General features: G+C 49.3%; 1 protein-coding gene across 1 annotated transcript in view; it reads left to right on the forward strand.

Annotated features, from left to right (window-relative positions):
* COTL1 (coactosin like F-actin binding protein 1) overlaps nt 1-16,371 on the forward strand; it is a 44,470-nt gene that overhangs the window by 15,606 nt on the left and 12,493 nt on the right. Inside the window, 2 exon segments of the mRNA XM_005892458.2 lie at nt 8,930-9,049; nt 9,052-9,086. Of these exon segments, the coding sequence (XP_005892520.2) occupies nt 8,930-9,049; nt 9,052-9,086 (155 nt within the window).

Genomic DNA, 16,371 nt, shown 5'->3' on the forward strand with positions numbered 1-16,371 from the left:
CTTGTCAACAAGGCCGTCGTGGACTCATAGCCTCCAGGAACTGGTTGCAACCACTGGTTCTCTAAGTCAGGAGATGCAGTTGGCTGTAGCACACCGGCTTCCATTTAAGGAAGTAAAAGTAATCATAAAAAAAAAAGTTCTGGTGCTTTGTCACTGGGGGAAAACCTTTAGCTGTCCTGATCGTTTCGGTCTCCTGATCGGGTCCTTCCCTGAGGGTTCTACTGAAGGAATCATCTTTCTTTTCCTCTGGTTATCCTATACTCCATTTTCTTGTGTTCTGTGTCAGACTAGGAAAGCGGGGTCATTCATTTCACAAAAATCCAATGGGAAAGGAATCATTTGAGATATCTCCTGCTTTGAGGAGGGGTGGGACAAAGCGTCAATGTGCATGGGCTGTGCGAACTCATATGCAAGGACTGTATACACATCCACGGAGCCCTTGTCCTCTGTGTCAGAGAGAGGGGCTGTTCCCCCCACTTCCAGGTCCTCATCTGTGGCCGCCTGGGCTCCCCTGTTAGCAGCCCACTGGAAATGATGCAGCTGTGGCTTCTGTCCAGCTGTCCCTCTGCCCCAGGCGGCAGGATGTTTGAATTCTTTCCTGTTTCCTTTCATGCCCACTCTGGGGAGCTTGCTCAGTGGAAGCTGACAGCTCAGCTTTTTTGGTGTGTGGGTTGTTTTCTTCCTTACTGAACCTTGTTTGCATAACTTCTTAGGGAGTCTATATAAGGTAAGGGCAGCTTCAGCCCGACTCTGGGGCAATTTCCTGCTGTCTCCTTCCCCCTTTCTTTTGTCTTGCTCTGAACTTCAGCAGTGGGTGGAAATTATGAAATGGTTACTTCTGTCTCTCTTTTTTCTTTCTGTTGACCTGTAGATGTTTTGTTGGGTGCCTGCTATGTGCTTGGCACTGGAGATGTGACTCGAATTGGACAGGTATGGAAGCAGCTAAAAAGATCAAAGGACGTGCCCCCAAAGTTTTGCTTAGGTTCCATAGGGAGTTTCCTAGGCTATTTCGGTGGTGAGGGAGGGTTTTTGTTTTTTTTTTTTTTTTTTGCTTGTTTGTATTTCTAGTTATTCTACACCTCATATGTGTTTTGTGTGTAATGAAAAAAAATTGCTCAAAACATTTGCAAAAGTGTGAGAGAGTCACACTGTTTGGCTCATGGCAGAGTCTCAGTCGCCTTTGGGTTTTGTCCTCTGGCCAGTGCCAGCTGTGGGAAAAGGTAGAAGGGAAGACAGGTCTTTTTGGGAGGAAGATGAGGGCCCTGGATCAATGTGGATCCTGTGTCAGGGTCGCCATGGCGAGAATATTGAGTGTGACGGATCAGACTGCCCCTCAGTGATTCTGAACCTCAGGAGATTTCCAATGTGGCTGGGAGGTGTGCAGGAGGGCAGGGAGTCCTCGAGGGCTTGGTGGGGATTGTGTGCCGTTCATAGTTTTTGGGAAGATTTTTAGAGCAGCTCATCCCTGAGGCCTTGGTGATTCCAGAGACATCTGACCTCCCTTTTTTCTTCACTCCTCTTCCCATGCCCTCTGTGGTCATGTCTCTCTCTTTGTATCATTCCATGTCCTTCATATCCCCTTGCAGGATCGAGGAGGGTGATAGAGGAGGGAGGGGGAGGAAGGGGCTGCAGAGGAGAGAGCGCCTAGTGACCACTGCTGGCATTTCTGAGCACAGTTCTGCCAGGCAGTGTCCCAAGAACTTTACATGCAGTGACTTTATGCTGCAGATTAATGTACTTAATATGTGACGGTGAGAAGCCTTGAAAAGAGGAACAGGACTTTGAACCAAGTGGGCCCTGTCTGGGGTCTCTAGGTCCTGGGGGTCCTTAGGGCTGTGGGATTGGCTGGTGCAGATGTTTCACACTGATAACCCATCCTTGACCTGTGATGAGGCTACATAGACCAATGAAAGGGTCAAGTTCTTTTGAGAGGGGACTTCTATTAACACCCTATAAGGACCATCTCTTCATGGACAAGACTCTTCCTGGGCGGGAAGGGGAGGGTGTCCACAGCCCCGAATTGAGGCCACCACAGCGAGGGCCCAAAGGCATTGCCCAAAGGCCATTGACGGTGTTCGGGGACGGGGCTCCCGACCTTGTTTTGTCATTGGTGGAGGGCTCCCCTGAGATGGGGCTCTATGTGGCTTTTTGTGATGCATTTGGGAATCCTTGTTAGTGTACAAGGATTAGTGTACAAGTTAGTGTACAAGTGTGTCAGTAGACACACAGAGGTCACAGAAAAGCTGTTAGTAGTGCTGTGACTCAGCAGCCCTTTTTCTAGAGACCACTCTTCTTTGTCTTGGGCTGTGGATTCGAGGGGAGGGAGAGTCTCTGGGGGACAGTCCTGGTGGTCTTTGATGGTGAGATGCTCAAGGAACCATGCCTCGAATTCTATAAATTACAACATTGAGAAGACAGACCATACAGGAAGCTCCTTTATATGATCACTTCCTTAAAATGAAAGGGTGTGGGTGGGGGGGATGGGGGTGGGGCTGAACTCTGGGCATTTCAGCTTTTCTGCCCACAAGACCCTTGTCTCACCCTCTTTCCCAGCCAGGGGAGAAGAGGTCCTCTGAGTTGAAAACCCCATCTTCTGCTCTCCTCACCTCATCCTCTAGGTCAGTGGTTCTTAGGCTATGGAGGCATAAGAATCTCCCCCAGGGTCTCTTTTAAACTGACTTCTGTTTAAAAATGGCCCCGTTCCTAGAGTTTCAGAATTCACGGTCTAATGAGTTCCTGGGAAATGATGTTGCTGCTGGTCCGAGGAACACACTTTGAGAGCTGCTGCTCTAGATGGAACCAGGAAAAAGAGATGTCTGGTTTCTTGTCACTTCACCTCTCTGAGCATCAGTTTCTCTATCTGTGAAGTGGGATTGTGGGCAGTGCTGACCAGATAGAGAGGTTGCGATGAGAAAATGTGCAGTCACACATAAATGCTTAGGATGGCACCTGCCGGGTAGCAAGCTCTCAGTGAACAGCTTCTGTTATCTTCAGGACCCTCGTTCATCTTATCTGTGCCCCCTAATGCTTGGCACTGTGCTTGGCACACAGTAGGCCCTCAAGAAATCTTCATGAGACCAGCGGTTCCATGACCATGTGCCTAGGAGGGCCCCTACTTTGAGACCCAGCAGAGTGAACGTTAAGTTGGTGGATGCAGAAAGCCAGATCAGAGGCCAGAAGGCACGGAGGCTATCCCCTGGGGTTTGGCAGTGGAGGCCACTGTGGACCTCATTTCACCAGACAGGTGGGGAGAGAAATACAGTCACCAGCCCCATCAGCCAAGCCTTTCATGCTCTTTCTTTTTCATTTAATCCTCAATATGCCTTATGAGATATATGTGACCCATTTTGCAGATGAGGAACTTGAGGCTTGGAGGCATTCAGGAATCTGGTCTTATCACAGAGCTGGGACAGAATGGGGATGAGTTTCCAGTGGATTCCAAAACTTGGATTCAACCCGGATGCTGTAGACCAGAATGTTGAGACTGAATGGTTCAGGGGGCAAGCAGGTGTACACAGCTGTTCTGGGACCTCTCTCAGAGGGGGCTCAGGGTGTGTCCTCTGGTGTGAATTCAGGGCCTGGGTGCCCCCATTGGGGTTATCCAGAGCTGCACCTTGACTCCTCTGCCCCCTCAACCCCAGACTGGGAAGATGTGCCACTGAGTCCCCCGAGTGCCACCCCGGGGGTGGCAGTAACCTCAGGACCAATCTTCTAGCCAAGTTTGCTATCCCGGTGTGTAGGCGCCATCACATACATTCACACTCATGCATGAGCATGCACGTACACACAGACAGGCACACACAGACACACTTCATATACGTGTGTGTGAGGAGGTCAAGCTCTCCCTTCCAGGTGATACACCCGTGCGCACATCCGTGTTTGATCTGCCCAGTTTGTTCAGAGGAGGGAAGTTAGTGACTAAACGAGAACTTCCTCCTGCGTTGACTAGCTGGAGGTCAGATGGGCTAAGAACCTCCTTCAGGAGGCGTGAGGGCTGGAGGTCTGTGTGGGCAGCTGTGCAAAGGTCTGCCAGACCAACAGGTTTTTCACGTCAGACTTTCCGCTGACTTTTCAGTGTCATGCCACATCCCGAGCAGCAGACATTTGTAAGCAAAATGTGACCCTCGGATTTTCAAAAATGTCAGCAATCTTCTCGGCCAGACCAATGTCAGATAAGCACCAAACTGCCACCCAGGAAAGTGGTCTCTCCTGCTGTGATAATTTAAATGACACTGGCCTGCAGTTCTGGAAGATCTTACGGCCATGTCCTTGGGGCTGGGGGTAAGGCGTCTGTCCTGTGACAGGTCTTAGGCTGGTACTTGGGACACACGGTTTGTAACTTTCTCAGTGGCTTTGGCCAGTGACGGAGCAGTTGGGATCCAAGTGTGGTCACGGGATCCCAAACATCCAGACTGACCAATGAGGTAAAGGGAAATAGAGTGGTTGCTGTGGAAACAGGCTGCAAGTTCTTTTGCTGGTGTTGTCTTGGCATTAGCAAGTCAGGAGGCATCAGATGTGTGGTCCGCCTCCCCCTCAAGTCAACGCTGCAATTTAATTAAACACTTTGGAACTGCTTCTCCTGATCCTCCAGTAACACTACTCAGAAGAACGCACTGGCTTCCCAAATGCAGCCTCCAGTGCCAGGAAATACAGGGGAACGAAAGGGCTCCTGTACTGGCCGTGCGTGGTTGTGTGAGTTTCAGTTCCTCAGCCCCACCAGCCTTATTTCCTGTGCTCACACCTCACCCGCAGCTCCACTCCAGGGAGAAGGTTCTACGGGGTCGGGCCAGACAGGTTTCACAACATCCCATTTTATCCTCATGGCTGATGCAGAAGAGAGGTGTAAAATCACCTAATTTGGAAACATCCCAAAAGCCAATCAGTGGGTGCATGGACGAATAGAACAGAATGTGGTCCATCCATACGATGGAGTATTAGTCAGCCATAAAAGGAACGAAGTACCAGAATTCCCTGGTGGTGCAGTAGATAGGAATCTGCCTGCCAGTGCAGGGGACATGAGTTCAATCCCTGGTCTGGGAAGATCCCACACGCTGCGGACTGACATGTCGTGTGCCACAACTGCTGAGCCGGAGCTCTAGAACCTGTGAGCTACAACTACTGAAGCTGGCAAGCCCTAGAGTCAGCACAGTGCAACTGCTGAATTCTGTGCACCTAGAATCTGCTCCACAGCAGGCGAACCCACCGTGATGAGAGACCTGCACACCACAATAAAGGGTAGCCCCTGCTCGCCGCTACTGGCCTTGCAAAGCAATGAAGACCCAGTGGAGCCAATAAATAAATAAAGCCTTCAAGCTATTAAAAAAAAAAAAAAAAGGAATCAAATGCCGATCATGTTTCCACATGGATGAACTTTGCCAACATGCTGAGTTGAAAGAAGGCAGACACAAAAGACCACATGCTGTAGGGTTCCTTCCATCTGTAAAACGTCCAGAAAAGGCAAATCCAGGGACAGAAAGTAGCTGAGTGGTTGCTTAGGACTGGGGGGACGGGGGAAGGGTGAGGAGTGATGGCTGGTGGGTAGGGGTGATGGCTGGTGGGTAGGGGGTTCTTTTGGGGGGCGATGCAGATGTTCTGGAATTAGACTGTGGTGATGATGGCACCATATTGCGTATGTCCTAAGTGCCACTGACTTGTATGCTTTAAAATAGTTAAAATGGTGAATTTTTTGTGGTGTGACATTTACTTCCATAAAAGGAAAAATGGAGAGGACCAAAAAATCACCCCATTTTTCAGATGAGGCCAACTGAGGCTCAGATGTTTGGGGATTAAGTCAGGTTCCTCTGGAGTTAGAGATGGCACTCATGTGGTCTCCTGTTCCCAGACTTCTCCTTCCTCATTTCCCATAGCCAGTCAGTCACTTGTTTGGTTGATAAGTCATATCTGACTTTTTGCGACCCCGTGGACTGCAGCACACCAGGCTTCCCTGTCTTTCACTATCTCCCTGAGTTTTCTCAAACTCATGTCCATCAAGTCAGTGATACCATCCAACCATCTCATCATCTGTCACCCCCTTCTCCCCTTGCCCTCAGTTTTTCCCAGCATCAGGGTCTTTTCCAGTGAGTCAGCTCTTTGCATCAGGTGGCAAAGTATTGGAGCTTCAGCATCAGTCCTTCCAATGAGTATTCAAGGTTGATTTCCTTTAGGATTGACCGGTTTGATCTCCTTGCTGTCCAAGGGACTCTCAAGAGTCTTCTCCAGCACTACAGTTTGAAAGTGTCAGTTCTACAGCGCTCAGCCTTCCTTATGGTCCAGCTCTCACATGCATACATGTGCGACGTATGTTCGTCACTAACCCCTTTTAACTTGGCCCATGAAGTGTCCCTGAGACCCGTCTTTCTTCTCTGTCCTCACCACTCTGTCACCCACTGACCCCTGTGGTCAGGTCCTGGGATGGGCTCCCGCCAGCCTCCCATGGCCAGGTCGGGGGGTGGTTCCCTAAAGGCGGAGGGCTGGGCAGACACACCTGAGACACACCTTGGCTCCCGGCTGGCTTGTCCTTGGTGCATTACCTTGGGCATGTCACACGACCTCCTGGCTTCATCTCCCAAATGGAGGTTTGGATGTAGATGATGGTGACCATGATGTCCCCCATGGCCCACCTCCCCGCATCCTTATGAAGACCTGATGAATACTAACCCATAAACTGAAGGGTGCTGTGTCAGCGTGAATGGCGATTATGATCTGTTTCCTTTAAGAAAAGCCTGGATATAGAGTTTGAATCTGGAGTCCGTGCCCTGTCGAGCGCTGTGTCTTAGCTCCCCCAGGTCAGATGGTTCCCTGCTAGACTGGCTGGCTTGTTGTCTAGGATGAACTTGGGCTTTGAGGTACTAACCAGCCAGTGTGGACTGTCTCCATCACACTCAGAGGGCTGGTGGTCTTGATGGCTCAGACAGTAAAGCGTCTGACTACAATGCGGGAGACCTGGGTTTAGTCCCTGGGTTGGGAAGATCTCCTGGAGAAGGAAATGGCACCCCACTCCAGTATTCTTGCCTAGAAAATCCCATGGACGAAGGAACCTGGTAGGCTACAGTCCATGGGGTTGCAAAGAGTCAAACACGACTGAGCGACTTCACTTTCACTTTATACTTTGTGTGGGATTCCACATGGAGGCACCTGGAATGATTCTAGGATCAAGACGCCATGGTTTTTGTTTGTTTGTTTATTTATTGGCTGTGCTGGGTCTTTTTTGCTGCTTGAGGGCTTTCTCTAGTTGGAGAGAGTGGGGGCTACTCTTTGGTTGCAGTGCTCGGGCTTCTCATTGCGGTGGCTTCTCTTGGAGATCACAGGCTCTAGGCCACGAGGGCTTCAGTAATCGCGGCACATGGGCTCAGTAGTTGCAGCTCACGGGCTCCGGAGTGCAGGCTCAGCAGTTGTGGTGAAGAGGCTTAGTTGCATCTTGGCATGTGGAATCTTCCCAGAGCAGGATCAGACCTGTGTCCCCTGCATTGGCAGGTGGATTCTTAACCACTGGACCACCGGAAGCCCAAGATGCCTTGGTTTTAAGAAAGTAAAGTCGTGAAACCTCAAAGCGTGATCCTTTGACTAACAGCATCAGTATGACCTTGGAGCTAGTTAGGAATGCAGACCCCAGGGTCCCGTCCTAGACCTGCCGAATTGGAATCTGCATTTAAGTGAGATGTCAGGTGATTCAGATACACACAGTGATTGGGAAACACAGCCCCACGAGTCGCTGGGTCCCTGAGAAATCCTAAAGCCAGCAAGGAAAAGCCGTTTGAGAGCATGAGCTGAGTCAAGGGGCAGGTACAGGATGATTAACCCCAAACCATCAGCACTGACTCGATGGACATGAGTTAGTGATGGACAGGGAAGCCTGGCGTGCAGCAGTCCATGGGGTCGCGAAGAGTCGGACATGACTGAGCGACTGAACCAACTGAGCAGCAGCCTGCGTCCTGGCTATCATCAGGGAGGGGCTGAATCGAGACTTCACTGGTAACTGCAGTTGACATGTGAACTGTTTAGGGAGTAATCTGAGTAAGGATATGTGAGGCCTCAACTAAAAGGGCTGGATTTTGGTGCAAAACTGAAAGGGGTCCTGATTAAATGGGGACATAAAGTATGTCTGGAAATTGGTGCTCACCTGGCAGCAGCTGGGGGTGGTTCTGTTCCCCAGGAAACACTGGGTAACAGCTGGAGACGTTGGTGGTGGTCATCCTGGGGTGAGGGTGTGATACTGGCATGGAGGGGGCAGAGGCCAGGGTTGCTGCTCAGTCCTCCAATGCACGAGACGATCCCACCAGGAAGACCCACCCAGCCCCAAATGACCGGAGTGCCGAGGTGGAGACACACGCATGCGCACGCATCACCCCCTACGCCCCCCCCCCCCGCCCCGCCCTCCACCGCCATGTAACAAGCACAACACACCTGGTGGAAAAATGCTCAGAATTCTTGATTGGCCTAATTGTATGGCCACAATCTAAGAATATCCAGGGGGCCCCAAGCTGAATCCCAGGCCAGAAGCGGGGCCACTGTCTTTGTTCCCTGTCCCCCGACCCCCGTTCGGTCCTGTCTCTCTATTGTGTGGCTTTCCTGTTCCAAATAGGGCCTCAAAGATTTGGGATAAAAACAGTTGACCACCTTTTGCTCCCTGAATCAGATTCAGAATTTGAGGCATGGCTGTTTGAGGGGAGGGCAGGGTGGCGGGCGTGGCAGCCAGAGAGGCCTGGGCTCCCTCTGCCTGTACAGCCTCCGGAGCGTCCTGGGGCCCTTCTGCGCCTCCCGTCTGTGAAGTGGGCATCTCCGCCTGCAGCACTGTTGTTGAAATCGAAGGAGGGAACAGTGGCTCCTTCTGTGTCGCTCTGGGTGCCCTTGAGGTTCAGAGCCCCGCCTGGGGAGTGTGGATCTGGGTGTTCTAACTGAGCACCATGCCTTCCTTTTGCTGTTGGTGCAGATGACGTCCGATTGTTTGCCTTCGTGCGCTTCACCACGGGGGATGCGATGAGCAAGAGGTCCAAGTTCGCCCTCATCACATGGATCGGCGAGAACGTCAGCGGGCTGCAGCGCGCTAAGACCGCACCGACAAGACTCTGGTGAAGGAGGTGGTGCAGGTAACCGTCTTTGTGTTCTCTTAGGGTCCGGGGGGTGGGGGTCACATTCCGCAAAGAGTCACCATCCAGTAGGGACACAAGGGGCTGGCCTGGCTCCTTGGTCCATGACTTTGAACGTCTCGTGCGAAGTCCTTGGACCACCAGCGACACTGGTGAGAGATACCCCAAATTGCCTTCTGGGTATGGTAGCCGCATTTGTGATCCTGACCATCGAATACTAGGAACGTGGTGGCTGGTGTCTGCCTTTCTGGGTGGGGCAGGCAGCTCATGGAGAAGGAGGCTGGAGGAATGACCAAAATGGCGCCACTTCCTGTGGGTGATGGAGGGCTTCCAGCCGTGGCCATGAGGACGCAAAGGGAGAGTTCACGAGTGCCCGCTGAATGGTGTCTAGCACACAGTAGGAGCACAATGACATTTGATGAATGAATAAATGTCAATCACATGGGCACCAGCAGGGGTTTAAAGATGACTTTGATGACCCTAGAATGACAATGGCTGCATCAGCAATGGCAAAGATCCCTAGACTGAGTAGCTGGGCGCTGGTGGTAGCTGATTTACTCCTGTGTCCCTATTAGACTAGAGGAAGAGGGGAAAATAGTGCACCCTTGCTTTTGTCCCTGGGGTTCCAAACAGCTCTACCTGTAGAGCTTCCCATTTTAAAGTTCTGTATTTTTGCATTCTGGACATAAAAAAATTGACACTGTTGGAAATTTCCAAAGCAGGTCATTTGAAGCTAGGGCCTGGGGTCATGCTGAGAAAAAAAAATCCAAATTCTAGGGCTTCCTTGGTGGCTTAGTGGTAAAGAATCTGCCTGCCAGTGCAGGAGACATGAATTCAACCCCTGGTCCGCAAAGATCTCACATGTTGTGGAGCAACTAAGCCTGTGCACCAAAACTATTGAGCCTGGGCTCTAGAGCTGGGGAGCCACGACTACCGAAGCCTGTGCGCCCTAGAGCCCGCGCTCCTCAACAAGAGAAGCCCTCACACCGCAACTAGAGAGTGGCCCCGGCTCCCCGCAACGAGAGAGAAGCCCGCGCAGCAGTGAAGACCCAGCATAGCCTGAAGAAGCAAGTCAATAAAGTCACAGAAAAAAGTCCAAATTCCAGAACCATAGACTGGGGCAAGGAGGTGGAGGGGAGAGGGTTTTCTCCCTACCAAAGGGATCTCCATCTTGCAGAAGGATTTCCCAAAACCCATGATAGGGGGTGGATGGCTAACTCGTACAGGGCTTCCTTAGAGGTGATGCAAATATTCTAAACTGTTCTAAAATCTGTGGTGTTGGTTGCTCATATCTGAGAATATACAAAAAGCCATTGCATCCTAAAAAAAAAGAAACGCACACACACACAAATCTGCCGAGTGCAGTGTGGTGTCCTGGATCGGATCCAGGACACACTGGTGAAATCTAGAAAAACTGGTGAGATCGGAATGAAGTCTGGGGTTTAGTTGGTAGTCGTGTTCCAGTGTTGGCTTCCTGGCTGTGACAAACACACCACGGTAACTTCAGATGTTCACAGTTGTCAAATGGCTGTGGGGTGCGTAGGAACTCTTGGTGCTGTCTCTTACAACTTTCCTCTAAATCCACAACTATCCCCAAATAAAACTTCCGTTAAAAAGTAATAATAGGAGAGAACTCCTATCATTCCATTATTACGGCCGATTTTTCCTTCTCTCCTCCCAGTCCTGTGGGTGAACGCACTCCCCTCTGCATTGCTACAGTCACAGCCTATGAATCACACCTAATCAGCTTCTTTTTTCCTAACATAACATAATTACGTAAATTATGTGTCTGCAGAGTCTTTGTAATGAACGTTCTTCTGGCTGCCAACAAGTCCGGTTTCGCAAGTGTACTGTGATGGATTGAAAATCCCCTCGGTGTTGGCCTCTTAGTTGCTTCCCATTTTTATTGTTATAAATAATACGTTCCAACCAGCATTTTAATACGTTCAGCTCCTTCCCGCCCTACACTGAACTGTTTCTTTAACGCGCCTTTCAGGAGGGGGAGTGTTCTGGAGTTAACAGGGGTGAAAATCCCTTTAAAAAGGAATAGGTTAGGACTTCCCTGGTGGCCCAGTGGTTAAGACTCTTCCCATCCAGTGCAGGGGGCACAGGTTCAATTCCTGGCCAGAGAACTAAGTTCCCATGTGTGCTGATGTGGCCAAAAATAAATAAAATGAAATTTTAAAATATTTGAGCCAAAAATTAAAAAATAGATATATATTGAACATAAAAAGGTATAGGCTGTCAAATTACCTCCTAAAGGGCTAGCACTATGCCTGGGATGTGGCAAATGTTCCATAAATGTCATTCACTTCCTAGTCTAATCAGCATTACCAGCGAATACTGCAGTTGGCACCCTGTCCAGGACTGGCACCCTTTCTTTGGGCAGCCGCCTACTCAACCCCTCGGGCTGTTTTTCTCCTAGACAGTTGGAGGCTTTAATGGTTAACCAGCTTTCAAGGGTCTCCTTTGTGGCAATAGAATGGAAAACGCAGAAGAATGCATGTCCACGATCAGAGGTCTCCCGCTGGAGTCCACCATCCACGCTTAGCCCTCTCATCAGCCAGCCCGGCATGGCCGGAAGAACAGCACGCACTGGGAGAGGGTGTTTGCTGGGGCGCATCCAGTGGGGGCGGTCTTTGAATCCTGCAGAACCCCTGTTTTCTTTCCACTTTTAAGACTGTGGTAAAATGAAATAACGTAAGATGTTAGCCCTTTTGGTGTGCCGTTCAGTGGTGTGACATACATTTATGTTGGGCGGTCACCGCCATTGTCCAAAAATTCCAGAGCTTTTAAAATCACCCCCAAAGGAAACTCTGTCCCTAGTAGCAGTTTGCAGAGTTCCTGTTACATCTAAAACTCTTCTCAGTTTGGTGAAATGGGTGGAGAGTGGTTTGGGGAAATATGATTTTTTGGTGGAAAGACTTCAGTTGGGAGTATTGATTATAATTCATTTGTTTGTAAACTCTAACATATTGCAGCAAAATGGGAATTGCTTGGCTCTCTGAACTAGGAGTTGCAGGGGTTGCCCGCTTGCGGTGTGGCTGGATCCAGAGCTGAGCCGTAGCTTCTCTTCTTTTCTCTTTTCTCTCTCCTCTGTGTTTGGCCCCAGGTGGCCTCTGCAGCAGGAGAAATGGTCCAGGCCTGGTGGCTGTTCTGGGTCTTGATCCCGGGGGAAGAGAGACTCCTCCTCCCTTAGTGTCAGTCATTCCCTTAAAGCGATCCAGTTGGCCCAGCTGAGGTCACATGCATGTCCTGTGGGGCCGGGAGGTGTGGAGCCTCATGACTGGCAGCTCCGAACTGATTCCAGTTGTTAAAAGAAAAGGATGCTGGTATATGAAGAGCATAGCGGATGCTTGCTTGATCTTGAACTGCAGGTGCAATGTGATATTTTGACCATTACCTTTTGCATTTCCCACCTCTTCATTTAAAAAGGTTTATTACCTGAAACTGTTACAAGACCTCACATTTATACTACAGTTGTAAATACAGCCATTTATGTTACAGAGGGTCGATTTTACTGCTGTAATGGTATCTTCCGACAGTCATTAAAATCTTGCTGATGCTGGCAGGTCAGTTTTCCCCTCTGCTTAGTCGGGGGGGCACTCAGAGCAGATGTTCTTTAAGGGGTCTCCAGATGGCCATTCTGGATTCCTTATCTTGGGGACAGGATCACATCCCCAGCTGCCTTTTACCACTATTTCCATGTGAAGAATAAATGGATTGAGTTTTAATTTAAGATTATTCCTGGCCTTTTTTTAGTAATAATAAAACTACTCCACATCCTTATGCTTTGTATGAAACGTTCAGTTCAGTTCAGTTGCTCAGTCGTGTCCGACTCTTTGAGACCCCATGGACTGCAGCACGCCAGACTTCCCTGTCTGTAGAGCATGTAAATGAATGTTGTTGTTCGGTTGGTGAGTCAAGTCCGACTCTTTGCAACCCCGTGAATTGTAGCCCACCAGGCTCCTCTGTCCATGGGATTCTCCAGGCAAGAATATTGGAGTAGGTTGCCGTTTTCTCCTCCAGAGGACCTTCCTGACCCAGGGATCGAACCTGTATCTCCTGCATTGGCAGGTGAATTCTTTACCACTGCACCACCGGGGAAGCCCATAAATGAATGTAGAGCCGCTGAAATCAAGAAGCATGGGTCTTTATGCCACCTGCCTGCTCGTGGGCAAGTCGCTCTCCCTTCCTGGACCTCAGTTTCCTCATTTAAAAATAAGTTGGATTGGGACTTCCCTGGCCGTTGACTTTGCCTTCCAGTGCGGAAGGTGTGGGTTCAATCCTTGATTGGAGAGCTAAGATCCCACATGCCTCCTGGCCAAAACACCAAAACAGAAAACAGAAACAATCTTGTAACAAATTCAATAAAGACTTTAAAAATGATCCACATCAAAAAAAATTTTTTTTCTTAAAAAAAAAAAAGAATTGGATGAGTTGACCTGCTGTGTCCTGTTTGTACATATTCTGAAATAGTTTCATTTGTTTAGGGGGTACTTTGTTTATCATAGTGTATTACTTTTAAAGGAACCTTTTACTTTGTCAGTAGAAGAGACAGTGTGCCGTGCAGGGGTCTGGGAGTGTAGCCTTTGGAGCCAGATGGAGTGAGTTCAGGTTTCAGCCCTGCTGTTCAGTGTGCAGCCCCGGGCAAGTTGCTCTCCTCTGGGCCTGATGTCCGAAGCAGGGCTGGTATAGTATCTGCCTCCTGGGGTTGTTGTGGGGATTGAATGAGCGACTATCAGGAAATGCAATTAGAACAGTGTCTGGCAGCATCCTGGGAGTGTAGTTGCGATTACTCCCAGCTTTCCTGGTTCGACACCACTGTGATACACAGCTTTCTAGTTTCCCTGGGGGCTGACAGGTCCACATGCTGAGTCCCTGACCTGGGGCATGAATCTTACTTTTGAACCATCCTGCCTAACTCTTACAAATGGCTTGGACAAAAGTCAACATCCATCAGCAACACAGGAAGGTTCCAGCCTCACTCACCTTTGCTGGTGCTAACTTCAAAACAATCCGAACCTCACCTAGGGCCTGTGCCTAGGTGCATCAGCTAGGAGAGTAACCCTAAGCGTAGCCCTGAGCAATAAGACTTGCATCAAGCCATGGCTAACAAGCAGCCGGCCCGGGTCTGGAGCCCCGAGGAGTCAAAAGTCAGGAGGTTTGATGGCGGGTCCCTAGTCTGTGTTCAGAGCCAGGCTGAGATTCTGAGCAGCCTCTGAGGCTGGTGGAGAACAGGACGAGGCCAGCAAGGCTGGGGGCAGCAGCGGGGTGCCAGCCTGGGCGAGGGTGGCACCCAGACTTGGGCCTGGAATGCGCTGAGTGGACAGGGTGCGTGGCTGCCTCGCCACAGCCGTTGTCTGCCGCACAGAAATGCCTGGCTGGTGCCGGCGACACAACACCCAGCCCATTGTCCCGGCGCCGCTGCAGGGTGAGAGGGACAATGCAGCAGCCCCGTCAGAGACCAGCCTGCGCCGGGCCAGGCTGTCTCGATTTAGAAACGGACTCGGTCGATGGAGCATTGTGCTGGCCTTGCAGAAGCTCTGTACTCACGTGGTCCTTTTATCTCTTTTTTTATTTTTGAACATCATATGAATGCTCACGGAACCAATTACCCGGAGGTACATCTCAGCTTTCAGCTCTGGGAAGAGAACAGCAGGGAGTGTTTCCTCTAAGGGAAAGTGAAGGTGGGAAGGACGGGCCTGTCAGTGACTGCATGGAGCCAGCAGTGTAACGTGTATCCTGAAGGCTTCTGAACCCCAGGAGCAGGGGCAGTTTACACGCTGGACCCGTCCACCCACAGGGCCAGGACCAGATGTCCTAACTCCCTTCCAGGAGGGTCATGTTTATGTACAAGTGTGGTAGTTATATTAATAACAAGAGTTTTACTGTGCCCTTGCCTTACGCCTGGCACTTTGAAGGACTTTCCACATATTGAAATTATTTCTTCTTCACAAGGCCAGTTCTGCCATCATCTGCATTTTATAGATGAGGAGTCTGAGGACTGGGGAAAGTTGGGGAATTTGCTAAAGGTCCCCTGTGCTTGCAGACTGGCTAGGGACCCCGACTCTGCCACTTCAGCCCACTACACGTTTCCCAAAGTCCTCTAGCACCAAGAAGAATGTTCTGAGGCCAACATACCTTTTGGAAGCTACTTTTATAGACTCGCATGACACGTTAAAGGCTCTGAGAAGATCTGCAGGAAACAAACATCTTACATTTATTTTTAAAAATACTGACCTGGTTCTTAATCTTCCTTGATGTTAGAACTTTTTTTTTTTTGAAACTGGAAACTGAACATCATTGCACAGTGTTTCTTTCTTTTTTAAATACTGCTGTGTCAAATGGAAGAGATCATGGGCCTAAGGGGAGTGAGATCCAAGTTGATATTCCAGCTTTATTAACCTTTCGCCCTAGTGAAAGTGAAAGTCGCTCAGTTGTGTCCGACTCTTTGCGTCCCCATGGACTGACTATAACAGTCCACAGAATTCTCTAGGCCAGAATACTGGAGTGGGTAGCCTTTCCCTTCTCCAGGGGATCTTCCCAACACAGGGATCGAATCCAGGTCTCCTGCATTGTAGGCGAATTCTTTACCGGCTAAGCCACAAGGGAAGCCCCTTCGCCCTAGGACCTCGGGCAAGTAACTTTATCCGTAGAAGCTGTTCTCACTTAAAGAGAATGTAGATTCTCACATAGCTGTTGGAAGGATGAAAGAAAAACAAAATGAAAAGGTTTCTCCTTTTAGTGACTGATGAACGCCTATCATCCTTCACAACCCTGATTTTTTTTTTTAACAAATGTGAATAAAACAGATTTATTGAAAACACGTATAATGCATGTGGCCATTACATTATCCATAGTATAAACTTTTAGAACATATACTTTCAGTACTATGAACTACGATTCCATGCAGAAAAAAAGTCACACACATTATTGCTGAATGAGTGAAATCTAACAGATGTCTCTGATGTTTCTTTGCTTTCCTTCTTGTCAAAAAAAGAGAACACACAAATCTCAGAAAACAAAAGTAGGCCAAAATATGAATAGAAATTTTCCCAAATAGAACACACAGGTGAAAAACAGACACATGAAAAACAAAAATTAACATTAAGACAACCCTGATTTTTTAATCCCATTCTCCTACCAGCCTCAATCAGAATTAATTGCTCCTGTGTTTGTCCTGTAGCTCAAATTCCTTGAATTATAATTAAATGGCCCGAGAAAGTAATCTCAAGGGCAAGGACCATGGCTGCTTTATTTGCATTTCTCGTACCTAGAAAAG

This window comes from Bos mutus, chromosome 18, assembly GCF_027580195.1.
Source record: "Bos mutus isolate GX-2022 chromosome 18, NWIPB_WYAK_1.1, whole genome shotgun sequence".
NCBI lineage: Eukaryota > Metazoa > Chordata > Mammalia > Artiodactyla > Bovidae > Bos > Bos mutus.